This window comes from Hypanus sabinus, unplaced genomic scaffold (genome assembly GCF_030144855.1).
Source record: "Hypanus sabinus isolate sHypSab1 unplaced genomic scaffold, sHypSab1.hap1 scaffold_318, whole genome shotgun sequence".
Taxonomy (NCBI): Eukaryota; Metazoa; Chordata; class Chondrichthyes; order Myliobatiformes; family Dasyatidae; genus Hypanus; species Hypanus sabinus.
Window position 1 is genome coordinate 321,939 of NW_026781229.1, and position 27,017 is coordinate 348,955.

Genomic DNA, 27,017 nt, shown 5'->3' on the forward strand with positions numbered 1-27,017 from the left:
CTTTCTGGAGATGGAATGGGAGATATTGGGCCTGCCCCTTGTAGGATCATGGATAGACTGCTCTGGGCCACAGCTGGAAGGTACAGACTCAGCAGAGGTGTTTTGCAGGAAGGTTTGGGGAGGAGGGGTTTCAACCCAATATGCCTGTCACTAATACCACTCCTCCAACACCACCTCTCGGGGAGGAAGAGCAGGGTTAAAAACTTGATTGGTTGGTTCAGACTGGAACAAATTAAATTGGTCTTCGACAGACAGATTGCCTCAGGCCTGGCCTGGGGGCTGGGGAGAGAGAGGACACAACCAGGTCTCCTTGGTGGGTGACCACAGGCAGGGCAATGGATGTCAGAAAACTGCCTCAGCTTAACCAACGTGCACCATAAAATCGGGTCCATGAACCCTGTACCTCAGCCAGTGACCTGTAACCTTGGCTAGTGAGCCCAAAAGCTCAGATCAGTGATCAGTAACCGTGGCCAGTAACCACGTAGCCTTGGCAAGCGACCCTGTAACCTCAGGCCTCGGCCAGCGGCTGTGAAACCTCAGCTGGTCTAGCTCTGTAGTTCCCAGTGAGATTGCCCAGGATCTTGAGCCAGCCGGGCTCCTAACCTGTCCACCGTCCCTGCACAGTGCAATACCTGGAACGCAAAGTTCTATGTGCCCCCCCCCCACTGTGCCCCTGGCCACGACCCGAGGGGATGGGTGGATGGGAGGAAAGTGGAGCTGAGACAGAAGGTTGAGGGAGAAGGGTGGAGGGAGGGGGAATGGATGAGGGCGGAAAGGAGGGAAGAGGGATAGAGTGAGAGGGAGAGAGGGGAGGAAGGGAGAGTGAAGACCAGAGCAAGGGGAAGAGATGAAGGGGGAAATAGGAAGGGGGTAGTAGGAGGGAGGGGGAGAGGGAGAATGGAAGGAAAGAAGGGGAGTACAGAGCAGAGACCAGGCAAGGAGGAGAGGGGTCAATGGAGAGGTGGCAAGCACCCTCAGTACATCCGGCCGGCCTGGTCCCCGGCCAGTACCTGCCTCCCGGCCTCGTCGTGATTGCCGCCTGTGCTGCCGGCGCCAAGGGGCAAGGGGATCGTCAGCGGGAGTGGAGGGGCCTGGGGCAGGGGGTGAGCCTGCTCACGGCAGGGGCTCGGGTAGATGAACATCCGGTGCAGGAGGGGTAGCCGCTGGGCCTTATGGTCGATGACCATGTCCAGGGCCACAGGCAGCGGTGGTCCCGGGCCCAGGCCGTAGGCGCCTGCCAGCAGCGGATGCCTGCCACACACCAATGGGCACGGCTCCGGGTACAGGCCGCCCTCTCCTTCTGCCGTATCGGCCCCTGTGAAGCGCAGAGTGCTGGCCTGTAGGTCCAGTACCTCATGCCGGAGTCTGGGCTGGGAGCGGCCACTGCCCACAGTCACCAGCGGCAGCGGGAATTCCTGCACTGGGTAATCCGGCTGGCTGGGGCGGCCATGACCTTCGAAGGCCACCGACACTTCCTCGTCCACCTGCTGGGACGCGGCCTCCGGTTCATCGAGCCCAAAGACTCCTTCCCCACCTTGCGAGAGCGGCTCTGACTCCACCTCCTGGGCAGTGGTGATGGCCGACAGCTCCTCCTCAGGCGGGGAGGGGTCGCTGATTGCCTGAGCTGACACCTCCGGCATCCTCGCCTGCAGTGGGGCAGCAGCGGCAGGGTGGGGTTGGGCTTCTGGGGAGCTGGGGCCTGGGGTCTGCCCTCCCCCCATGGCCTTCGAGTCACTGTAGGCCGCACACTGGTTCCAGCCTGGCCTTGCCTCACTCTCTTCCTCCTCTTCCTCCACCTCGGACTGGAGCTTGAGGTACTGGCCAATCCCCTCCCCTGGAACCTCCTCCGGCCTGATCCTGGGCCCGCCCCCACCCACCCCCTCCTGCCCTCCCCCAGCCCCCAGCTGCAGGCCACTAGTCCCAACCTGTTGGCGCTTTCGCTGCCGGCCCAGGGCCTTGGTGCGCCAGGCAGGGGCTTTCTTTCTGGGACTCGGTGGGGTTGAAGTCCCGGCAGGGGGGCCTGCAGCCCTGTCGCAGGATGACGGTGGGGCCAGGCCTCGCTCCCCAGGGCTCACCGGCCCCTCACAGGCCATGCAACCCGGGCATTCCTTCCCCTCGGGCCAGCAGGTGCACAGGCAGTCACCAGCAGAACCCTCGGCCTCAGGACCTCCCTGCCGGTGGGGGGCTAGTCCCGGGGCATCGGCCTCAGCAGACTTGGCGGCCCGGTGGAGGAAACGGCCAGGTGGCCTGAGACTCAGCTTCCTCCTCCAGCCTGCCCTCTTAGCCCGCTGGAGGCTGGCACCCCGCCGCTTGGGCTTGTACGAGTAGTATGGCCGCCAGAGATTGTCATCCATATCCTGGTCGCTCAGCTCATCAGCCGACTCTCCTGCCAGGAAGTCATCGGGCTTGGGCCGACATCCTGGATCATCCTCTTCAGCTTCTCGCAACTTCTTGGCTGTCAGGCCAGGTGGCAGGGCTTCGGGACGCCGGCCCTTGGCTGGGCCCAGTCCTGGACTTGTCCCTGGTCCTGGGCAGGGAGTGAGTGCCTTGTCCCGGATTAGGTCCGACTCAGAGATTCTCCTCTTGACGATTGCCTCCTCGCCGATGCGGACGGTGATCTGGCAAAGTGGCCCAGGCCTGCTGCCCAAGGAGCCGGATGAAGGGCAGGCAGGCTTTGCTACATAGGTCAGAGTCTTGGGCCGGCCTAGGGCCACAGGCCTCTTTGGCTTCTGGGGTCTAAGCTCCTGTCTTTGGTCAGTAGCAGCTGGGGAGCTGTGGTCCCCAGGTGGCAGTCTGGGCGTCAGGGGCAGGAGGCTGGGGTCCTGAGCCATGGGTTCTGCATCCTGGAGCAGTGGGCCAGGGTCCTGGAGTGTGGGACCGAGGGTCTGGGGCAGAAGGCCTGTGTCTGGGGCCAGGGGCTCAGCTTCCTGGGACAAGGGTCCAGGGATTTGGGGTGGGGGTGATGGCAGGGCGGCAGGGTCCAGAGTCGAGTCTGAAGCTCCCACCTCCAGCCGGCCGGTGCAGCGGCCATTGTAGGCGATGACCGAGGAGGGGATGGCAGGTGGCAGGGCCTTGCTATGGACAATGACCGAGGACTTTGCTGTCCTCCCATATGTGATGACGGAGGAAGGGGCAGCAGGGGTGCTGGGCCCCGGTGGGCCAGCAGGTGTTGGGTGGCTTTCGGCCCCTGGCAGGGGGCAGGCCGAGGCCCCTTGCCCCAAGCGGCTGTACGTCTTGTAGGGCCGCTTCTGGGAGCGCATGGGCAGCAGGCGGTAGAGCTTGAAGGCATTGAGTTTGGGCTTGTAGCCACCATTGGGAGTCTTCTGGCTGATGCCCAGGCCGGGGTCAACACCGTGGAAGGCCTTCTGATGGGTCTTGAGGTTGTAGTAGGTGACAAAGGTGTCCCAGCAGAAGATGCACTGGTAACGGCGCTCGCCAGTGTGCCATACCTCGTGTTTAGTGCGGTACTCGGCCAGGGCGAAGACCTTGTCACAGTAGCGGCACGGGTACCTGCGTCGCCACGAGTGCACGTTTGCATGGCGCTTCAGACTGGACAGGGTCATGTAGGAGCGCTGGCAGACAGCACAGAAGTAGAGGAGATGGCCATCAACTACCTTGACGAAGTGCTCCTCCTCGGCCCTCGGGTCGGGGAGGCTCCTGCCAGATCCCGGATCGTCAGGCAGACGCTGGATCTGGTGCCCGGCAGAGGGCAGGTCGCCGGCCCGCCGGCTACACAGGGCCTGGTGGGTCTGCAGCCGCTTGACGTGCACGAAGGTCTTGTGGCAGTGGGAGCAGCTCAAGGCCCGGTCCTCTCGCTGCAGCCTGAGATGGAGATCGAGGGGTGGGGGACAGCCCAGGGCGGGAGTTGTGGTCTCGGTGGTGACTGGGCCCTCACCCTCCCTCTGTTCCTGTTGCTGCTGTCGTTGGTCCTGTCCATCCCCCTCCTCCTCTGCCGCAGCCCCCTCCTCCTCCTCCTGGGGCCTCCTCCTGTTCCCTCCCAGCCCAGCTTCTCTCTCCTCCTCCACGCTGAAGCCCAGCCCTTGGAAAGCCTCAGTGCTCAGGGTGTAGAGCTTCTGGCTCTCTTCCACTGATCCTCCGTCTTCCTCCTGTTCCTCCTCAGCGTGACTGGGAGAGGCCCGGGGCCCTGCTGCCCCATCCACTGAGCCCTCCTGCCGGTTGCCTGGAGACGTGAGGTCAATGGGGAAGGTGGGGAAGGGCTGCTCCGGCCTCCACAGCGGGGTGGGAAGGACGTCCTCCGCCCCCGGGAGGAGGCTGGGTGTGGGGGTGGCCAGCTCCTCCAGGAAGGGGATGCCCAGGTGGGTACCAGCCGCAGCCAGCTCACAGGCTTGCTCCAGTCGTTCCACAACCAGCCGTGAGCTATACATGAAGCCCAGGATCTTGGCGAAGACCTCGGCCCTCACATCCCGCAGTTCCAGCACCGGCTGCAGGCCGCAGGGGCCCCAGCTGGACAGCCGCTCCTTGAAGTAGAGGCTGGAGGCGGCCAGCACGTTCTTGTGCGCCCTGAACTTGCTCTCCTCCACCACAATGGTGACATCGCAGAAGGCCCCGTGGATCCGCTGCTGGTCCAGACAGTTCAGAAGGGTCTGGCTGTGGGCTCGGTCTGACACCTCAAAGCCGGAAGTCATCCTCGTTGCTGGAGCTGAAAGAGAGCGGGTGTGAGACGGGTTGGCAGCAAGGAACTAAACTACTGAAGCAGAGGCTGAGGTGAGGGAGGGAGTGGGACGCCGCTGAAGCCGAGGGTGAGGTGAGGGAGGGAACAGGACACTACTGAAGCCGAGGGTGAGGTGAGGGAGGGACGGGATGCCACCAAAGCCGAGGGTGAGGTAACAGAGGGAGCAGGACACCACTGAAGCCGAGGGTGAGGTGAGGGAGGGACGGGATGCCACCAAAGCCGAGGGTGAGGTAACAGAGGGAGCAGGACACTACTGAAGCCGAGGGTGAGGTGAGGGAGGGACGGGATGCCACCAAAGCCGAGGGTGAGGTAACAGAGGGAGCAGGACACCACTGAAGCTGAGGGTGAGGTGAGGGAGGGACGGGATGCCACCAAAGCCGAGGGTGAGGTAACAGAGGGAGCAGGACACTACTGAAGCCGAGGGTGAGGTGAGGGAGGGACGGGATGCCACCAAAGCCGAGGGTGAGGTAACAGAGGGAGCAGGACACCACTGAAGCCGAGGGTGAGGTGAGGGAGGGAGTGGGACACTACTGAAGCCGAGGGTGAGGTGAGGGAGGGAACAGGACACTACTGAAGCCGAGGGTGAGGTGAGGGAGGGACGGGATGCCACCAAAGCCGAGGGTGAGGTAACAGAGGGAGCAGGACACCACTGAAGCCGAGGGTGAGGTGAGGGAGGGAGCAGGACACCACTGAAGCCGAGGGTGAGGTGAGGGAGTGTGTTGGACACAACTGAAGCCGAGGGTGAGGTGAGGGAGGGAACAGGACACTACTGAAGCCGAGGGTTAAGTGAGGGAGGGTGTTGGACACAACTGAACCCGAGGGTGAGGTGAGGGAGGGAACAGGACACTACTGAAGCCGAGGGTGAAGTGAGGGAGGGAGTGGGACGCCTCTGAAGCTGCGGGTGAGGTGAGGGAGGGAAAAGGACAGTACTGAAGCTGAGGTTGTAGTGAGGGAGGGAACAGGACAGTACTGAAGCTGAGGGTGAGGTGAGGGAGGGAACAGGACACTACTGAAGCCGAGGGTGAGGTGAGGGAGGAAACAGGACACCACTGAAGCCGAGGGTGAGGTGAGGGAGGGAACAGGACAGTACTGAACCCGAGGGTGATGTGAGGGAGGGAACAGGACACTACTGAAGCCGAGGGTGAGGTGAGGGAGGGAGTGGGACAGTACTGAAGCTGAGGTTGAGGTGAGGGAGGGAGTGGGACAGTATTGAATCTGAGGGTGAGGTGAGGGAGGGAACAGGACACTACTGAAGCGGAGGGTGAGGTGTGGGAGGGAACAGGACAGTACTGAAGCCGAGGGTGAGTTGAGGGAGGGAACAGGACACTACTGAAGCTGAGGGTGAGTTGAGGGAGGGAACAGGACAGTACTGAAGCTGAGGGTGAGGTGAGGGAGGGAACAGGACACTATTGAAGCCGAGGGTGAGGTGAGGGAGGGAACAGGACAGTCCTGAAGCCGAGGGTGAGGTGAGGGAGGGAACAGGACACTATTGAAGCCGAGGGTGAGGTGAGGTATTGAACAGGACAGTACTGAAGCCGAGGGTGAGGTGAGGGAGGGAACAGGACACTACTGAAGCTGAGGGTGAGGTGAGGGAGGGAACAGGACAGTACTGAAGCCGAGGGTGAGGTGAGGGAGGGTGTGGGACGCCACTGAAGCCGAGGGTGAGGTGAGGGAGGGATCAGGACAGTACTGAAGCCGAGGGTGAGGTGAGGGAGGGTGTGGGACACCACTGAAGGTGAGGGTGAGGTGAGGGAGGGAGCAGGACACTATTGAAGCCGAGGGTGAGGTGAGGGAGGGTGTGGGACACCACTGAAGCCGAGGGTGAGGTGAGGGAGGGAACAGGACACTACTGAAGCTGAGGGTGAGGTGAGGGAGGGAACAGGACAGTACTGAAGCCGAGGGTGAGGTGAGGGAGGGAACAGGACAGTACTGAAGCTGAGGGTGAGGTGAGGGAGGGAACAGGACACTACTGAAGCTGAGGGTGAGGTGAGGGAGGGAACAGGACAGTACTGAAGCCGAGGGTGAGGTGAGGGAGGGAACAGGACACCACTGAAGCCGAGGGTGAGGTGAGGGAGGGTGTTGGACACAACTGAAGCCGAGGGTGAGGTGAGGGAGGGAACAGGACACTACTGAAGCCGAGGGTGAAGTGAGGGAGGGAGTGGGACGCCTCTGAAGCTGCGGGTGAGGTGAGGGAGGGAAAAGGACAGTACTGAAGCTGAGGGTGAGGTGAGGGAGGGAACAGGACACTACTGAAGCTGAGGGTGAGGTGAGGGAGGGAACAGGACAGTACTGAAGCCGAGGGTGAGGTGAGGGAGGGAACAGGACACCACTGAAGCCGAGGGTGAGGTGAGGGAGTGTGTTGGACACAACTGAAGCCGAGGGTGAGGTGAGGGAGGGAACAGGACACTACTGAAGCCGAGGGTGAAGTGAGGGAGGGAGTGGGACGCCTCTGAAGCTGCGGGTGAGGTGAGGGAGGGAAAAGGACAGTACTGAAGCTGAGGTTGTAGTGAGGGAGGGAACAGGACACTACTGAAGCCGAGGGTTAAGTGAGGGAGGGTGTGGGACGCCTCTGAAGCTGCGGGTGAGGTGAGGGAGGGAAAAGGACAGTACTGAAGCTGAGGGTGAGGTGAGGGAGGGAACAGGACACTACTGAAGCCGAGGGTGAGGTGAGGGAGGAAACAGGACACCACTGAAGCCGAGGGTGAGGTGAGGGAGGGAACAGGACAGTACTGAACCCGAGGGTGATGTGAGGGAGGGAACAGGACACTACTGAAGCCGAGGGTGAGGTGAGGGAGGGAGTGGGACAGTACTGAAGCTGAGGTTGAGGTGAGGGAGGGAGTGGGACAGTACTGAAGCGGAGGGTGAGGTGTGGGAGGGAACAGGACAGTACTGAAGCCGAGGGTGAGTTGAGGGAGGGAACAGGACAGTACTGAAGCTGAGGGTGAGGTGAGGGAGGGAACAGGACACTATTGAAGCCGAGGGTGAGGTGAGGGAGGGAACAGGACAGTCCTGAAGCCGAGGGTGAGGTGAGGGAGGGAACAGGACACTATTGAAGCCGAGGGTGAGGTGAGGTATTGAACAGGACAGTACTGAAGCCGAGGGTGAGGTGAGGGAGGGAACAGGACACTACTGGAGCTGAGGGTGAGGTGAGGGAGGGAACAGGACAGTACTGAAGCCGAGGGTGAGGTGAGGGAGGGTGTGGGACGCCACTGAAGCCGAGGGTGAGGTGAGGGAGGGATCAGGACAGTACTGAAGCCGAGGGTGAGGTGAGGGAGGGTGTGGGACACCACTGAAGGTGAGGGTGAGGTGAGGGAGGGAGCAGGACACTATTGAAGCCGAGGGTGAGGTGAGGGAGGGTGTGGGACACCACTGAAGCCGAGGGTGAGGTGAGGGAGGGAACAGGACACTACTGAAGCTGAGGGTGAGGTGAGGGAGGGAACAGGACAGTACTGAAGCCGAGGGTGAGGTGAGGGAGGGAACAGGACAGTACTGAAGCTGAGGGTGAGGTGAGGGAGGGAACAGGACACTACTGAAGCTGAGGGTGAGGTGAGGGAGGGAACAGGACAGTACTGAAGCCGAGGGTGAGGTGAGGGAGGGAACAGGACACCACTGAAGCCGAGGGTGAGGTGAGGGAGTGTGTTGGACACAACTGAAGCCGAGGGTGAGGTGAGGGAGGGAACAGGACACTACTGAAGCCGAGGGTGAAGTGAGGGAGGGAACAGGACAGTACTGAAGCCGAGGGTGAGGTGAGGGAGGGAACAGGACACCACTGAAGCCGAGGGTGAGGTGAGGGAGTGTGTTGGACACAACTGAAGCCGAGGGTGAGGTGAGGGAGGGAACAGGACACTACTGAAGCCGAGGGTGAAGTGAGGGAGGGAGTGGGACGCCTCTGAAGCTGCGGGTGAGGTGAGGGAGGGAAAAGGACAGTACTGAAGCTGAGGTTGTAGTGAGGGAGGGAACAGGACAGTACTGAAGCTGAGGGTTAAGTGAGGGAGGGAACAGGACACTACTGAAGCCGAGGGTTAAGTGAGGGAGGGTGTGGGACGCCTCTGAAGCTGCGGGTGAGGTGAGGGAGGGAAAAGGACAGTACTGAAGCTGAGGGTGAGGTGAGGGAGGGAACAGGACACTACTGAAGCCGAGGGTGAGGTGAGGGAGGAAACAGGACACCACTGAAGCCGAGGGTGAGGTGAGGGAGGGAACAGGACAGTACTGAACCCGAGGGTGATGTGAGGGAGGGAACAGGACACTACTGAAGCCGAGTGTGAGGTGAGGGAGGGAGTGGGACAGTACTGAAGCTGAGGTTGAGGTGAGGGAGGGAGTGGGACAGTACTGAAGCGGAGGGTGAGGTGTGGGAGGGAACAGGACACTACTGAAGCTGAGGGTGAGTTGAGGGAGGGAACAGGACAGTACTGAAGCTGAGGGTGAGGTGAGGGAGGGAACAGGACACTATTGAAGCCGAGGGTGAGGTGAGGGAGGGAACAGGACAGTCCTGAAGCCGAGGGTGAGGTGAGGGAGGGAACAGGACACTATTGAAGCCGAGGGTGAGGTGAGGTATTGAACAGGACAGTACTGAAGCCGAGGGTGAGGTGAGGGAGGGAACAGGACACTACTGAAGCTGAGGGTGAGGTGAGGGAGGGAACAGGACAGTACTGAAGCCGAGGGTGAGGTGAGGGAGGGTGTGGGACGCCACTGAAGCCGAGGGTGAGGTGAGGGAGGGAACAGGACAGTACTGAAGCTGAGGGTGAGGTGAGGGAGGGAACAGGACAGTACTGAAGCCGAGGGTGAGGTGAGGGAGGGTGTGGGACGCCACTGAAGCCGAGGGTGAGGTGAGGGAGGGATCAGGACAGTACTGAAGCCGAGGGTGAGGTGAGGGAGGGTGTGGGACACCACTGAAGGTGAGGGTGAGGTGAGGGAGGGAGCAGGACACTATTGAAGCCGAGGGTGAGGTGAGGGAGGGTGTGGGACACCACTGAAGCCGAGGGTGAGGTGAGGGAGGGAACAGGACACTACTGAAGCTGAGGGTGAGGTGAGGGAGGGAACAGGACAGTACTGAAGCCGAGGGTGAGGTGAGGGAGGGAACAGGACAGTACTGAAGCTGAGGGTGAGGTGAGGGAGGGAACAGGACACTACTGAAGCTGAGGGTGAGGTGAGGGAGGGAACAGGACAGTACTGAAGCCGAGGGTGAGGTGAGGGAGGGAACAGGACACCACTGAAGCCGAGGGTGAGGTGAGGGAGTGTGTTGGACACAACTGAAGCCGAGGGTGAGGTGAGGGAGGGAACAGGACACTACTGAAGCCGAGGGTGAAGTGAGGGAGGGAGTGGGACGCCTCTGAAGCTGCGGGTGAGGTGAGGGAGGGAAAAGGACAGTACTGAAGCTGAGGTTGTAGTGAGGGAGGGAACAGGACAGTACTGAAGCTGAGGGTTAAGTGAGGGAGGGAACAGGACACTACTGAAGCCGAGGGTTAAGTGAGGGAGGGTGTGGGACGCCTCTGAAGCTGCGGGTGAGGTGAGGGAGGGAAAAGGACACTATTGAAGCCGAGGGTGAGGTGAGGGAGGGAACAGGACACTATTGAATCTGAGGGTGAGGTGAGGGGGGGAACAGGACACTATTGAAGCCGAGGGTGAGGTGAGGGAGGGAACAGGACACTATTGAAGCCGAGGGTGAGGTGAGGGAGGGAACAGGACAGTACTGAAGCCGAAGGTGAAGTGTGGGAGGGAACAGGACACTACTGAAGCTGAGGGTGAGGTGATGGAGGGAACAGGACACTACTGAAGCCGAGGGTGAGGTGAGGGAGGAAACAGGACACTATTGAATCTGAGGGTGAGGTGAGGGATGGAACAGGACACTATTGAAGCCGAGGGTGAGGTGAGGGAGGGAACAGGACAGTACTGAAGCCGAAGGTGAAGTGTGGGAGGGAACAGGACACTACTGAAGCTGAGGGTGAGGTGATGGAGGGAACAGGACACTACTGAAGCTGAGGGTGAGGTGATGGAGGGAGTGTGATGCTACTGAAGCCGAGGGTGAGGTGAGGGAGGGAACAGGACACTACTGAAGCCGAGGGTGAGGTGAGGGAGGGAACAGGACACTACTGAAGCCGAGGGTGAGTTGAGGGAGGGAACAGGACAGTACTGAAGCTGAGAGTGAGGTGAGGGAGGGAACAGGACACTACTGAAGCCGAGGGTGAGGTGAGGGAGGGAACAGGACAGTACTGAACCCGAGGGTGATGTGAGGGAGGGAACAGGACACTACTGAAGCCGAGGGTGAGGTGAGGGAGGGAGTGGGACAGTACTGAAGCTGAGGTTGAGGTGAGGGAGGGAGTGGGACAGTACTGAAGCGGAGGGTGAGGTGTGGGAGGGAACAGGACAGTACTGAAGCCGAGGGTGAGTTGAGGGAGGGAACAGGACAGTACTGAAGCTGAGGGTGAGGTGAGGGAGGGAACAGGACACTATTGAAGCCGAGGGTGAGGTGAGGGAGGGAACAGGACAGTCCTGAAGCCGAGGGTGAGGTGAGGGAGGGAACAGGACACTATTGAAGCCGAGGGTGAGGTGAGGTATTGAACAGGACAGTACTGAAGCCGAGGGTGAGGTGAGGGAGGGAACAGGACACTACTGGAGCTGAGGGTGAGGTGAGGGAGGGAACAGGACAGTACTGAAGCCGAGGGTGAGGTGAGGGAGGGTGTGGGACGCCACTGAAGCCGAGGGTGAGGTGAGGGAGGGATCAGGACAGTACTGAAGCCGAGGGTGAGGTGAGGGAGGGTGTGGGACACCACTGAAGGTGAGGGTGAGGTGAGGGAGGGAGCAGGACACTATTGAAGCCGAGGGTGAGGTGAGGGAGGGTGTGGGACACCACTGAAGCCGAGGGTGAGGTGAGGGAGGGAACAGGACACTACTGAAGCTGAGGGTGAGGTGAGGGAGGGAACAGGACAGTACTGAAGCCGAGGGTGAGGTGAGGGAGGGAACAGGACAGTACTGAAGCTGAGGGTGAGGTGAGGGAGGGAACAGGACACTACTGAAGCTGAGGGTGAGGTGAGGGAGGGAACAGGACAGTACTGAAGCCGAGGGTGAGGTGAGGGAGGGAACAGGACACCACTGAAGCCGAGGGTGAGGTGAGGGAGTGTGTTGGACACAACTGAAGCCGAGGGTGAGGTGAGGGAGGGAACAGGACACTACTGAAGCCGAGGGTGAAGTGAGGGAGGGAACAGGACAGTACTGAAGCCGAGGGTGAGGTGAGGGAGGGAACAGGACACCACTGAAGCCGAGGGTGAGGTGAGGGAGTGTGTTGGACACAACTGAAGCCGAGGGTGAGGTGAGGGAGGGAACAGGACACTACTGAAGCCGAGGGTGAAGTGAGGGAGGGAGTGGGACGCCTCTGAAGCTGCGGGTGAGGTGAGGGAGGGAAAAGGACAGTACTGAAGCTGAGGTTGTAGTGAGGGAGGGAACAGGACAGTACTGAAGCTGAGGGTTAAGTGAGGGAGGGAACAGGACACTACTGAAGCCGAGGGTTAAGTGAGGGAGGGTGTGGGACGCCTCTGAAGCTGCGGGTGAGGTGAGGGAGGGAAAAGGACAGTACTGAAGCTGAGGGTGAGGTGAGGGAGGGAACAGGACACTACTGAAGCCGAGGGTGAGGTGAGGGAGGAAACAGGACACCACTGAAGCCGAGGGTGAGGTGAGGGAGGGAACAGGACAGTACTGAACCCGAGGGTGATGTGAGGGAGGGAACAGGACACTACTGAAGCCGAGGGTGAGGTGAGGGAGGGAGTGGGACAGTACTGAAGCTGAGGTTGAGGTGAGGGAGGGAGTGGGACAGTACTGAAGCGGAGGGTGAGGTGTGGGAGGGAACAGGACACTACTGAAGCTGAGGGTGAGTTGAGGGAGGGAACAGGACAGTACTGAAGCTGAGGGTGAGGTGAGGGAGGGAACAGGACACTATTGAAGCCGAGGGTGAGGTGAGGGAGGGAACAGGACAGTCCTGAAGCCGAGGGTGAGGTGAGGGAGGGAACAGGACACTATTGAAGCCGAGGGTGAGGTGAGGTATTGAACAGGACAGTACTGAAGCCGAGGGTGAGGTGAGGGAGGGAACAGGACACTACTGAAGCTGAGGGTGAGGTGAGGGAGGGAACAGGACAGTACTGAAGCCGAGGGTGAGGTGAGGGAGGGTGTGGGACGCCACTGAAGCCGAGGGTGAGGTGAGGGAGGGAACAGGACAGTACTGAAGCTGAGGGTGAGGTGAGGGAGGGAACAGGACAGTACTGAAGCCGAGGGTGAGGTGAGGGAGGGTGTGGGACGCCACTGAAGCCGAGGGTGAGGTGAGGGAGGGATCAGGACAGTACTGAAGCCGAGGGTGAGGTGAGGGAGGGTGTGGGACACCACTGAAGGTGAGGGTGAGGTGAGGGAGGGAGCAGGACACCACTGAAGCCGAGGGTGAGGTGAGGGAGGGAACAGGACACTACTGAAGCTGAGGGTGAGGTGAGGGAGGGAACAGGACAGTACTGAAGCCGAGGGTGAGGTGAGGGAGGGAACAGGACACCACTGAAGCCGAGGGTGAGGTGAGGGAGTGTGTTGGACACAACTGAAGCCGAGGGTGAGGTGAGGGAGGGAACAGGACACTACTGAAGCCGAGCGTGAAGTGAGGGAGGGAGTGGGACGCCTCTGAAGCTGCGGGTGAGGTGAGGGAGGGAAAAGGACAGTACTGAAGCTGAGGTTGTAGTGAGGGAGGGAACAGGACAGTACTGAAGCTGAGGGTTAAGTGAGGGAGGGAACAGGACACTACTGAAGCCGAGGGTTAAGTGAGGGAGGGTGTGGGACGCCTCTGAAGCTGCGGGTGAGGTGAGGGAGGGAAAAGGACACTATTGAAGCCGAGGGTGAGGTGAGGGGGGGAACAGGACACTATTGAAGCCGAGGGTGAGGTGAGGGAGGGAACAGGACACTATTGAAGCCGAGGGTGAGGTGAGGGAGGGAACAGGACACTATTGAATCTGAGGGTGAGGTGAGGGATGGAACAGGACACTATTGAAGCCGAGGGTGAGGTGAGGGAGGGAACAGGACAGTACTGAAGCCGAAGGTGAAGTGTGGGAGGGAACAGGACACTACTGAAGCTGAGGGTGAGGTGATGGAGGGAACAGGACACTACTGAAGCTGAGGGTGAGGTGATGGAGGGAGTGTGATGCTACTGAAGCCGAGGGTGAGGTGAGGGAGGGAACAGGACACTACTGAAGTTGACGGTGAGGTGAGGGAGGGAACAGGACACTACTGAAGCCGAGGGTGAGGTGAGGGAGGGAACAGGACACTACTGAAGCCGAGGGTGAGTTGAGGGAGGGAACAGGACAGTACTGAAGCTGAGAGTGAGGTGAGGGAGGGAACAGGACACTACTGAAGCCGAGGGTGAGGTGAGGGAGGGAACAGGACAGTACTGAAGCCGAGGGTGAGGTGAGGGAGGGAACAGGACAGTACTGAAGCTGAGGGTGAGGTGAGGGAGGGAACAGGACACTACTGAAGCCGAGGGTGAGGTGAGGGAGGGAACAGGACACTACTGAAGCTGAGGGTGAGGTGAGGGAGGGAACAGGACACTACTGAAGCTGAGGGTGAGTTGAGGGAGGGAACAGGACAGTACTGAAGCTGAGGGTGACGTCAGGGAGGGAACAGGACACTATTGAAGCCGAGGGTGAGGTGAGGGAGGGAACAGGACAGTCCTGAAGCCGAGGGTGAGGTGAGGGAGGGAACAGGACACTATTGAAGCCGAGGGTGAGGTGAGGGAGGGAATAGGACACTACTGAAGCCGAGGGTGAGGTGAGGGAGGGAACAGGACACTACTGAAGCCGAGGGTGAGGTGAGGGAGGGTGTGGGACACCACTGAAGGTGAGGGTGAGGTGAGGGAGGGAGCAGGACACTATTGAAGCCGAGGGTGAGGTGAGGGAGGGTGTGGGACACCACTGAAGCCGAGGGTGAGGTGAGGGAGGGAACAGGACACTACTGAAGCTGAGGGTGAGGTGATGGAGGGAGTGGGATGCTACTGAAGCCGAGGGTGAGGTGAGGGATGGAACAGGACAGTACTGAAGCCGAGGGTGAGGTGAGGGAGGGAACAGGACACTACTGAAGCTGAGGGTGAGGTGAGGGAGGGAACAGGACAGTACTGAAGCCGAGGGTGAGGTGAGGGAGGGAACAGGACAGTACTGAAGCCGAGGGTGAGGTGAGGGAGGGAACAGGACACTACTGAAGCCGAGGGTGAGGTGACGGAGGGAACAGGACACTACTGAAGCTGAGGGTGAGGTGAGGGAGGGAACAGGACACTACTGAAGCTGAGGGTGAGGTGATGGAGGGAGTGGGATGTTACTGAAGCCGAGGGTGAGGTGAGGGAGGGAACAGGACACTACTGAAGCTGAGGGTGAGGTGATGGAGGGAACAGGACACTACTGAAGCTGAGGGTGAGGTGATGGAGGGAGTGGGATGCTACTGAAGCCGAGGGTGAGGTGAGGGATGGAACAGGACAGTACTGAAGCCGAGGGTGAGGTGATGGAGGGAGTGGGATGCTACTGAAGCCGAGGGTTAAGTGAGGGAGGGTGTGGGACGCCTCTGAAGCTGCGGGTGAGGTGAGGGATGGAACAGGACACTACTGAAGCTGAGGGTGAGGTGATGGAGGGAACAGGACACTACTGAAGCCAAGGGTGAGGTGAGGGATGGAACAGGACACCACTGAAGCCGAGGGTGAGGTGAGGGAGGGAATAGGACACCACTGAAGCTGAGGGTGAGGTGAGGGAGGGAACAGGACACTATTGAAGCCGAGGGTGAGGTGAGGGAGGGAACAGGACAGTACTGAAGCCGAGGGTGAGGTGAGGGAGGGAACAGGACAGTACTGAAGCCGAGGGTGAGGTGAGGGAGGGAACAGGACAGTACTGAAGCCGACGGTGAGGTGAGGGAGGGAACAGGACACTATTGAATCCGAGGGTGAGGTGAGGGGGGGGAACAGGACAACACTGAAGCCGAGGGTGAGGTGAGTGAGGGAACAGGACAGTACTGAAGCTGAGGGTGAGGTGAGGGAGGGAACAGGACACTACTGAAGCCGAGGGTGAGGTGAGGGAGGAAACAGGACAGTCCTGAAGCTGAGGGTGAGGTGAGGGAGGGAACAGGACACTATTGAAGCCGAGGGTGAGGTGAGGGAGGAAACAGGACAGAACTGAAGCCGAGGGTGAGGTGAGGGATGGAACAGGACACTATTGAAGCCGAGGGTGAGGTGAGGGAGGGAACAGGACAGTCCTGAAGCCGAGGGTGAGGTGAGGGAGGGAACAGGACAGTCCTGAGGCCGAGGGTGAGGTGAGGGATGGAACAGGACACTATTGAAGCCGAGGGTGAGGTGAGGGATTGAACAGGACAGTACTGAAGCCGAGGGTGAGGTGAGGGAGGGTGTGGGACACCACTGAAGCTGAGGGTGAGGTGAGGGAGGGAACAGGACACTACTGAAGCCGAGGGTGAGGTGAGGGAGGGAACAGGACAGTACTGAAGCCGACGGTGAGGTGAGGGAGGGAACAGGACACTATTGAATCCGAGGGTGAGGTGAGGGGGGGGAACAGGACAACACTGAAGCCGAGGGTGAGGTGAGGGAGGGAACAGGACAGTACTGAAGCCGAGGGTGAGGTGAGGGAGGAAACAGGACAGTCCTGAAGCTGAGGGTGAGGTGAGGGATGGAACAGGACACTACTGAAGCTGAGGGTGAGGTGATGGAGGGAACAGGACACTACTGAAGCCGAGGGGGAGGTGAGGGAGGAAACAAGACAGTACTGAAGCCGAGGGTGAGGTGAGGGAGGAAACAGGACAGTACTGAAGCCGAGGGTGAGGTGAGGGAGGGAACAGGACAGTACTGAAGCTGAGGGTGAGGTGAGGGAGGGAACAGGACAGTCCTGAAGCCGAGGGTGAGGTGAGGGATGGAACAGGACAGTACTGAAGCCGAGGGTGAGGTGAGGGAGGGTGTGGGACACCACTGAAGCCGAGGGTGAGGTGAGGGAGGGAACAGGACAGTACTGAATCCGAGGGTGAGGTGAGGGAGGGAACAGGACAGTACTGAAGCTGAGGGTGAGGTGAGGGAGGGAACAGGACAGTACTGAAGCCGAGGGTGAGGTGAGGGAGGGAACAGGACACTACTGAAGCCGAGGGTGAGGTGAGGGATGGAACAGGACAGTACTGAAGCTGAGGGTGAGGTGAGGGAGGGAACAGGACAGTACTGAAGCCGAGGGTGAGGTGAGGGAGGGTGTGGGACACCACTGAAGCCGAGGGTGAGGTGAGGGAGGGATCAGGACAGTACTGAAGCCGAGGGTGAGGTGAGGGAGGGTGTGGGACACCACTGAAGGTGAGGGTGAGGTGAGGGAGGGAACAGGACACTATTGAAGCCGAGGGTGAGGTGAGGGATTGAACAGGACAGTACTGAAGCCGAGGGTGAGGTGAGGGAGGGAACAGGACAGTACTGAAGCCGAGGGTGAGGTGAGGGAGGGTGTGGGACACCACTGAAGCCGAGGGTGAGGTGAGGGAGGGAACAGGACACTACTGAAGCTGAGGGTGAGGTGAGGGAGGGAACAGGACAGTACTGAAGCCGAGGGTGAGGTGAGAGAGGGAACAGGACAGTACTGAAGCTGAGGGTGAGGTGAGGGAGGGAACAGGACAGTACTGAAGCCGAGGGTGAGGTGAGGGAGGGAACAGGACACTATTGAATCTGAGGGTGAGGCGAGGGGGGGAACAGGACACTATTGAATCTGAGGGTGAGTTGAGGGAGGGAACAGGACAGTACTGAAGCTGAGGGTGAGGTGAGGGAGGGAACAGGACACTATTGAATCTGAGGGTGAGTTGAGGGAGGGAACAGGACAGTACTGAAGCTGAGGGTGAGGTGAGGGAGGGAACAGGACAGTACTGAAGCCGAGGGTGAGGTGAGGGAGGGTGTGGGACACCACTGAAGCCGAGGGTGAGGTGAGGGAGGGAACAGGACAGTACTGAATCCGAGGGTGCGGTGAGGGAGGGAACAGGACAGTACTGAAGCTGAGGGTGAGGTGAGGGAGGGAACAGGACAGTACTGAAGCCGAGGGTGACGTCAGGGAGGGAACAGGACAGTACTGAAGCCGAGGGTGAGGTGAGGGAGGGAACAGGACAGTACTGAAGCCGAGGGTGAGGTGAGGGAGGGAACAGGACAGTACTGAAGCCGAGGGTGAGGTGAGGGATGGAACAGGACAGTACTGAAGCCGAGGGTGAGGTGAGGGAGGGAACAGGACAGTACTGAAGCCGAGGGTGAGGTGAGGGAGGGAACAGGACACTATTGAATCTGAGGGTGAGGTGAGGGGGGGAACAGGACACTATTGAATCTGAGGGTGAGGTGAGGGAGGGAACAGGACACTACTGAAGCCGTGGGTGAGGTGAGGGGGGGAACAGGACACTATTGAATCTGAGAGTGAGGTGAGGGATTGAACAGGACAGTACTGAAGCTGAGAGTGAGGTGAGGGAGGGAACAAGACACTACTGAAGCTGAGAGTGAGGTGAGGGAGGGAACAGGACACTACTGAAGCTGAGGGTGAGGTGAGGGAGGGAATAGGACACTACTGAAGCCGTGGGTGAGGTGAGGGAGGGAACAGGACAGTACTGAAGCTGAGGGTGAGGTGAGGGAGGGAACAGGACACTACTGAAGCCGAGGGTGAGGTGAGGGAGGGAACAGGACACTATTGAAGCCGAGGGTGAGGTGAGGGAGGGAACAGGACAGTACTGAAGCTGAGGGTGAGGTGAGGGAGGGAACAGGACACTACTGAAGCCGAGGGTGAGGTGAGGGAGGGAACAGGACACTACTGAAGCTGAGGGTGAGGTGAGGGAGGGAACAGGACACTATTGAAGCTGAGGGTGAGTTGAGGGAGGGAGTGGGTCGCCACTGAAGCTGAGGGTGAGGTGAGGGAGGGAACAGGACACTACTGAAGCCGAGGGTGAGTTGAGGGAGGGAGTGGGTCACCACTGAAGCTGAGGGTGAGGTGAGGGAGGGAACAGGACACTACTGAAGCCGTGGGTGAGGTGAGGGAGGGAACAGGACAGTACTGAAGCCGAGGGTGAGGTGAGGGAGTGTGTGGGACGCCACTGAAGCCGAGGCTGAGGTGAGGGAGGGAACAGGACACTATTGAATCCGAGGGTGAGGTGAGGGGGGGAACAGGACAGTACTGAAGCCGAGGGTGAGGTGAGGGAGGGAACAGGACACTGCTGAATCTGAGGGTGAGGTGAGGGAGGGAACAGGACACTACTGAAGCCGAGGGTGAGGTGAGGGAGGGAACAGGACACTGCTGAAGCTGAGGGTGAGGTGAGGGAGGGAGTGGGATGCCACTGAAGCCGAGGGTGAGGTGAGGGAGGGAACAGGACACTGCTGAGGCTGAGGGTGAAGTGAGGGAGGGAACAGGACACTACTGAAGCCGAGGGTGAGGTGAGGGAGGGAACAGGACAGTACTGAAGCCGAGGGTGAAGTGAGGGAGGGATCAGGACACTATTGAATCCGAGGGTGAGGTGAGGGAGGGATCAGGACACTACTGAAGCCGAGGGTGAGGTGAGGGAGGGAACAGGACACTGCTGAAGCTGAGGGTGAGGTGAGGGAGGGAGTGGGATGCCACTGAAGCCGAGGGTGAGGTGAGGGAGGGAACAGGACACTGCTGAGGCTGAGGGTGAAGTGAGGGAGGGAACAGGACACTACTGAAGCCGAGGGTGAGGTGAGGGAGGGAACAGGACAGTACTGAAGCCGAGGGTGAAGTGAGGGAGGGATCAGGACACTACTGAAGCCGAGGGTGAGGTGAGTGAGGGAACAGGACAGTACTGAAGCCGAGGGTGAAGTGAGGGAGGGATCAGGACACTATTGAATCCGAGGGTGAGGTGAGGGGGGGAACAGGACACTACTGAAGCTGCGGGTGAGGTAGGGGAGTGAGCGGGACGCCACTGAAGGAATTGATGCTTTTGATGTACAGAACGTGACAAATAAAGTTTAGCTCTCTTTCTTCCTGAAGGGTCCTGCCATTCATGTTTGCCCAACACTAATCCTGTTTGTCACTTCTAGGACCTGACCCATCTGGCTACCTCTGTAAAGTCTGGTCAAAGAGCACTCCCACCTGCACCTTCCCTACATATCCCCTGGCCTCACAAACCAGCTGCCTCAGAGACTCTTCTTGTCCCACTGCTGTCAGACTGTTGAACACCGAAGCTGATTTCTCATTTACCTCATGAAGCCCTTACAGTCTGTCTGTCTGCTTACTAAGGCACTCTCTCTGGAAATGCAACAGTCTATTCTGTATTCTGTCTTTGTAATGAGTCGTTGACTGAGATCCAATGCAGAAATAGGTCCCTCTGCCACCACCCAGCACCCCGCTATAACTCCAGCCGGACCAGGGGATAACTTACAATGACCAATTTACATAGCTACCCATACGTCTTTGGACTGTGGAAGGATAGCGAGTCAGCCAGAGAAAACCAACACAATCCCGGGGAGAACCCGGGTCTCTGGTACTGTGCTAACCGTGCTGCGCCACGGGGAGAACATATAAACTCCTTACAGGATTTGACCCAGGTCGCTGGTACCGTAAAGAATTGCGCTAACCATACCACCCACGATTTTTCCCTTTTGTGATTAGAAGATCAGCTGTGTTTTGCGTTAACAACCAACACATTCCAAGGAGGTGTTGGGGGAAGCCCACACGTTTCACCGTGTTTCCAGTGCCAGCGTATCTTCCCACAACTCGCGAACCTTAACCTGTACACCTTTGGAAAGTGCGAGGAAACTGGAGCAGCTGGAGGAAACCAATGTGGTTCACACTTGATGACACAGGTCAAGATAGGACTGTCAGCATGGTTTCCTTAAGGGAAAATCTTGCCTGACGAATCTGTTGGAATTCTTTGAGGAGACTACAAGTAGGATAGATAGAGGGGATGCAGTGGATGATGTATATTAAGAGCCCATAGCATTACTGGAAAGTTACAGGCATGGTTAGAGATAAGAGACAGTGAGTGGGAATAAAAGGATCGCTTTCTGGTTGGCTGACAGTGACTAGGGGTCGGTGTTGGGACTGCTTCTTTTACACTGTATGTAAACGATTTAGATTGGTGGAGGGGCAGGTAGTGCTGAGGAAACAGGTAGGATGCAGAAGGAGATTAGGACAGATTAGGATAATGGGCAAATGAAATAAAATGTTGGAAAATATGTGGTCATGCACTTTGGTTATAGAAATAAATATGCAGACTATTTTCTAAACGGGGAGAAAATCCAAAATTCTGAAATGCAAAGGGACTTGGGAGTCCTTGTACAGAACACCCTAAAGGTTAACTTGAAGGTAGAGTCAGTGAGGAAGGCAAATGCAATGTTAGCATTCATTTCCAGAGGTCTAGAATACAAGAGCAGGGATGTGATGCTGAGACTTTATAAGACACTGGTGAGGCCTCACCTTGAGTATTATGAACAGTTTTGGGCTCCTCATTTGAGAAAAGATGTGCTGGCATTGGAGAGGGTCTAGAGGAGGTTCATAAGGATGATTCCAGGAATGAAAGAGTTATCATACGAGTAACGTTTCATGACTCTGCGTCTGTACTTGCTGGAAATTAGAAGGATGAGAGGGAATCTTAATGAAACCTTTCGAATCTTGAAAGGCCTAGACAGAGTAGATGTGGAAAGGATGTTTCCCATGGTGGGGGAATCTAGGACAAGATGGCACAGCCTCAGGATAGAGGAGTGTCCATTTAAAACAGATGTGGAGAAATTTCTTTAGCCAGAGGGTGGTGAATTTGTGGAATTTATTACCACATACAGCTGTGGAGGCCAAGTTGTTTAAGGCAGAACTTGATAGGTTCTTAATTGGACATGGCATCAGAGGTTGCTGGGAGAAGGCCGGGGAGTGGGACTGAGGAGGGGTAAAATGGATCAGCCATGATTGAATGGCAGAACAGACTCAATGGGCCAAATGGCCTAATTCTGCTCCTGTGTCTTATAGTCTTAGGTCTAATTGCTGGCACTGTAAACAGCCATGCTACTGTGCTGTCCTGATCTGGGTGGGAATCTAGTTAATGTACTTATGATCTGTCTGCAAACAAAGTCTTTTCAGGCTGTCTCAGTACAAAGCAGTTTCCAGTATAAATGAATGTCTGATTGCCTGGTAAATGTAGTAATTGTATCTGGTACTGCCACCTCCTCTGGCATCAAGGTCCAGATATCCACAACACTGTGTAAAAACAAATTTACCCCTCATTCCCCCTTTAAAAACCTTTGATACCCTTCCAGCTGGGAAAGGATTTACCTGTACTAGTCCTGAACGTGAATATTGGATGATTCCCTTTGGAGCTGTATACAAAGAATTGCCACTATCTGGCGCCATCTTGTTATAAACCTCCTTGGGGGGGGGGGTAGGCAGGGAAAAGGGCAAGCAGTTTCAGGTTCCTGGGTGTCAATATCTCTGATGATCTGTCCGGGGCCCAACATATTGATGCAGCTGCAATGAAGGCACAACAGCAGCTGCATTTCATTAGGAGTTTGAGGACATTTGCTACGTCATCAAAGACTCCAGCAAATTTCTGCAAGTACTATGGACAGAGTTCTAACTGGTTGTATCACTGTCTGCTATGGACGGGCCACTGCACAACATCAGAAAAATCTGCAGCTCTGTCACGGGCACTAGCCTTCCAAACATTGAGCGCATCTTTGAAGGGCGATGTTGCAAGAAAGTAGCACCCCTCCTGAAGGATCCTCCCCACCTAGAATATGCCCTCTTCACATTAGTAGCATAAACTAAATGGGCCGAAAGGCTTGTTTCTGTTCTGCAGTGCTCGATGAATCTAAATCTTGAAACACCACCATTCACTGTGTATATCCTGTCTTCGTTTGTCTGTCATCGTTCACTGACAAAGGCTAGATTCCGCCTGCCTTTCCTCTGTCAGTTGTACCAACAGACAAGTACTATCCTCCATCCTCATCGCTATAAACATGATCACAATCTCCACACACGCAAACTAGTTTATTTACAGCATTCACAGTGTCCTGATCCCATAGACAGAACCGTCCACTGAAGTTCAAAGTAAATTTATCAGTAAAGTACATATATGTCACCATATACCATCTTGATATTCATTTTCTTGCAGGCATTCACAGTAAAACCAAGAAGTACAGTACAATCAATGAAAAACTACACACAGTGACTGACAAACAACCAACAAGCTAAAGACTGACAGTGCAAATACAACAAAACAATAATAATGATAATTATAATAATAAAAGTATGTACCCCCCGGAAGTTTTCATGGTTTATTGTTTTACAACATTGAATCACAGCGGATTTAATTTGGCTTTTTTGACACTGATCAACAGAAAAACTCTTTTGTGTCAAAGTGAAACCAGATCTCTACAAAGTGATCTAAATTAACTACAAATATAAAACACAAAATAATTGATTGCATAAGTATTCACCCCCCCCCACCCCCCGCAGCCAAATGGTTTTAGAAGTCACATAATTAGTTAAATGGAGATCACCTGTGTGCAGTGTGGAGGATCGGAGGGATCTTGGGGTCGGAGTCCACAGGATGCTCAAAGCAGCTGCGCAGGTTGATTCTGTGGTTAAGAGGGTGTATGGTGTATTGGCCTTCATCAACCATGGGATCATGTTCAAGAGCCAAGCTATATAGGTAATGTTGCAGCTATATAGGACCCTGGTCAGACCCCACTTGGAGTACTGTGCTCGGTTCTGGTCACCTCACTACAGGAAGGATGTGGAAGCCATAGAAAGGGTGCAGAGGAGATTTACAAGGATGTTGCCTGGATTGGGGAACATGCCTTATGAGAATAGGTTGAGTGAACTTGGTCTTTTTTCCTTGGAGCGACGGAGGATGAGAGGTGACCTGATAGAGGTGTATAAGATGATGAGAGGCATGATGAGGGTAAGTTTTTTTTACGCAGAGAATGTTAAGTGCATGGAATGGGCTGCAGGCAACAGTGGTGGAGGCAGCAACATTAGGGTCTTTTAAGAGACTCCTGGACAGGTACATGAAGCTTAGAAAAATAGAGGGCTATGGGTAACCCTGGGTAATTTCTAATGTAAATACATGTTCGTCAGAGCATTGTGGGCTGAAGAGCCTGTATTGTGCTGTAGGTTTTCTATGTTTCTATGTTTCAATTGATTGTAGTAAAAATACACCTGTATCTGGAAGGTCCAACTGCTGTTGAGTCAGTATCCTGGCAAAAACCACACCATGAAGACAAAAGAACACTACAAGCAACTCAGTGAAAAAGTTATTGAAAATTACAAATCAGGAGATGGATACAAGAAAATTTCCAAGTCACTGAATATCTCTTGGAGTACAGTTCAGTCAGTCATTAAATGGAAAGAATATGGCACAGCTGTAAATCTGCCCAGAGCAGGCCATCCTCAAAACCTGACTGACTGTGAAAGAAGGGGACGAGTGAGGGAGGCCACCAAGAGACCTATGACGACTCTGGAGAGGTTACAAGCTTCAGTGGCTGAGATGGGAGAGACTGCACATTCAACAACTGTTGCCCGGGTGCTTCCCCAGTCACAGCTTTATGGGAGAGCGGCAAAGAGAAAGCCACTCTTGGGGGAAAAACTCACATGAAATCTCAGACAGAGTTTGCCAGAAGATATGTGGGAGACTCTAAAGTCAAGTGGAAAAAGGTTCTATGGTCAAAAGAAACCAAAAGTGAACTTTTAGCCCATCAAACTAAATGCTATGTTGATCTTTATGTAATTTCTAAAGTCACTTGGCTGTACCAGTGATGATTTGGTATGTCATAGTAATGGGAGTGAACACTTATGCAATCAATTATTTTGTGTTTTATATTTGTAATTAATTTAGGTGTATATAAAGTGGAGTTTGATGGCCCCTTGATTGGAGAATGGTGTTCAGAGGGGTAATAAATTGTAAAGGAATGGTGGTGCAGACGATAGGACAAATGGCCTAATTCTACTCCTATGTCTTATGCTAAGCCATAGAAGGAGAAGTAGGCCATTCAGCCCTTCATGTCATTCACTATAGGAAACCTCTTCTCCACATCTACTCTATTTAGGTCTTTCAAAATTCAATAGGTTTCATTGAGATCCCCATTCATTTCTCCAAACTCCAGTGAGTATAGGCGAAGAAGGCCCTGAGCCATCAAATGGAATCGTTCTCATGAACCTCCTCTGGACCCTCTCCAATGCCAGCACATCTTTTTGTAAGGGGCCCAAAACTGCTCACAATACTCCAAGTGAGGTCTCACCAGCGCCTTATAAAGCTGCAGCATCACTCCTTCTTTTTGTATTCTAATCCTCTCAAATTGAATGCAAACATTACATTTGCCTTCCTTACAACTGACTCAACATGCAAGTTAACTTTTAGGGAATCCTGTACAAGGACTCCCAAGTTCCCTTGAACCTGTATGGTGTATGCATGACCATACATGTCCTGACTCTGTATTCCATCTGCCACTTCTTTGCCCATTCTCCCAATCTGTCCAAGCCATTCTGCAGACTCCCTGCTTCCTCAATACTACCTGCCCCTCCACCTGTCTTCAAATCACACCTTGTCAAAGGCCTTCTGAAAATCCAAGTGAACAAACATCCGCTGATTCTCCTTTGTCTGTCCATTTCCCAAAGAATTCCAACTGATTTGTCAGACAAGATTTTTGCTTAAGGAAACCATGCTGACTTTAGCCTATTTTGCAAACTGTCTCCAAATACTCCAAAACCTCATCCTTAGTAATAGATTTCAACATCTTCCCAACCACTGAAGTCAGGCTAACTGGCCTATAATTTCCTTTCTTTTGCCTCCCTTCCTTCTTAAAGAGTGGAGTGACATTTGTAATTTTCCAGTCATCTTGAACCATTCCAGAATCTAATGTTTCTTGAAAGCCTATTACCAATTCTTCCTCAGCTCTTCTCTCAGAACCCTTGGGTGTAGTGCATCTGGTCCAGGTGACTTATCCACATTCCACTTCATAAAGATCTTCTCCTTAGTAACAGAAATTATACTCACTTCTGACACAATATAGTTATTAAATTTGTCTACCATTTCTTTCTTTCACATTACTACCTCTCCAGTGTCATTTTCCAGTAGTCCAATATCCACTGTCACTACTCTTTTACTGTCTATATATCTGGAAAGCATTTTGTATCCTATTTTATACTATTGGTTAGCTTGCCTTCATATTTCATCTTTCTCCCCTTATGACTTATTTAGTTGCCACCCTTTGTTGTTTTTTTTAAAAGCTTCCAAACCCACTAACTTCCCACTGACTTTTGCTCTATGTCCTCTCTTTTGCTTTTATGTTGGCTTTGATTCTCTTGTCAGCCATGGTGGTGTCATCCGGCCATTGGAATTCTTCTTCCTCTGGAGTGTATATATCCTGTGCCTTCCAAATTGCTCCCAGAAACTCCAGCTATACCTGCTCTGCCATCGTTCCTGCTAGTGTCCCCTTCATGCATGACTGGTGTCCTGTCGCACTCACCTCAATGCTTTGAGAGGTTGGTCAAGGATTACATCTGCAGCTTGCTACCACCCAAACTGGACCCCCTACAATTTGCCTACTGACACAACACAATAGCCACTGTTCTACATACCGTCCTGACACATCTGGAGAAGGATGCTTATGTGAGAATGCTGTTCTTGTTCATCATTCATTCAACACCATAATTCCATCCAGGCTCGACAAGAACCTCAGAGACCTTGGCCTTGACCTTGTCTTGTGCAGCTGGATCCTGGACTTCAATGGATCTGGGGTTGAGAGGGTAAATAGCTTCAAGTTCCTCGGCATCCACATCACCAAGGACCTCACATGGTCTGTACACACCAGCTGTGTGGTGAAAAAGGCACAACAGCGCCTCTCTCACCTCAGACGTTTGAGAAAATTTGGTATGGGGCCGCCAAATCCTAAGAACTTTCTACAGGGACACAATTGAGAACATCCTGACTGGCTGCATCACTGCCTGGTATGGGAACTGTACCTCCCTTAATCGCAGGACTCTGCAGAGAGTGGTGCGGACAGCCCAGCACATCTTGTAGTTGTGAACTTCCCATGATTCAGGGCATTGACAAAGAGAAGTGTGTAATAAGGGCCCATAGGATCACTGGGGGCCCAAGTCACCCAACCACAATCTATTCCAGCTGCTACCATCCGGGAATCTGTACTGCAGCCTAAAAGCCAGGACCAACAGGCTCCAGGACAGCTTTTTCCATCAGACTGATGAACTCGCACTGATTTGAGTGCATTTCTATTTATTATAAATTACTATAATTGCACGTTGCACATTTAGATGGAGATGTAACACAAAGAATTTTACTCTTCATTTATGTGAAGGATGTAAGA

At 55.6% G+C, this 27,017-nt stretch overlaps 1 protein-coding gene across 1 annotated transcript; it reads right to left on the reverse strand.

Moving 5' to 3' along the window:
- Positions 1-974: 974 nt before the first annotated feature.
- Positions 975-26,608, reverse strand: LOC132388409 (zinc finger and BTB domain-containing protein 4-like). Its single transcript, XM_059960756.1, has 2 exons — positions 26,272-26,608; positions 975-4,660 (listed from the first exon to the last, which is right to left on the reverse strand). Exons 1-2 carry the CDS (start codon positions 26,330-26,332, stop codon positions 975-977), a joined length of 3,747 nt encoding a protein of 1,248 aa, XP_059816739.1. The 5' UTR covers positions 26,333-26,608.
- Positions 26,609-27,017: the final 409 nt, after the last annotated feature.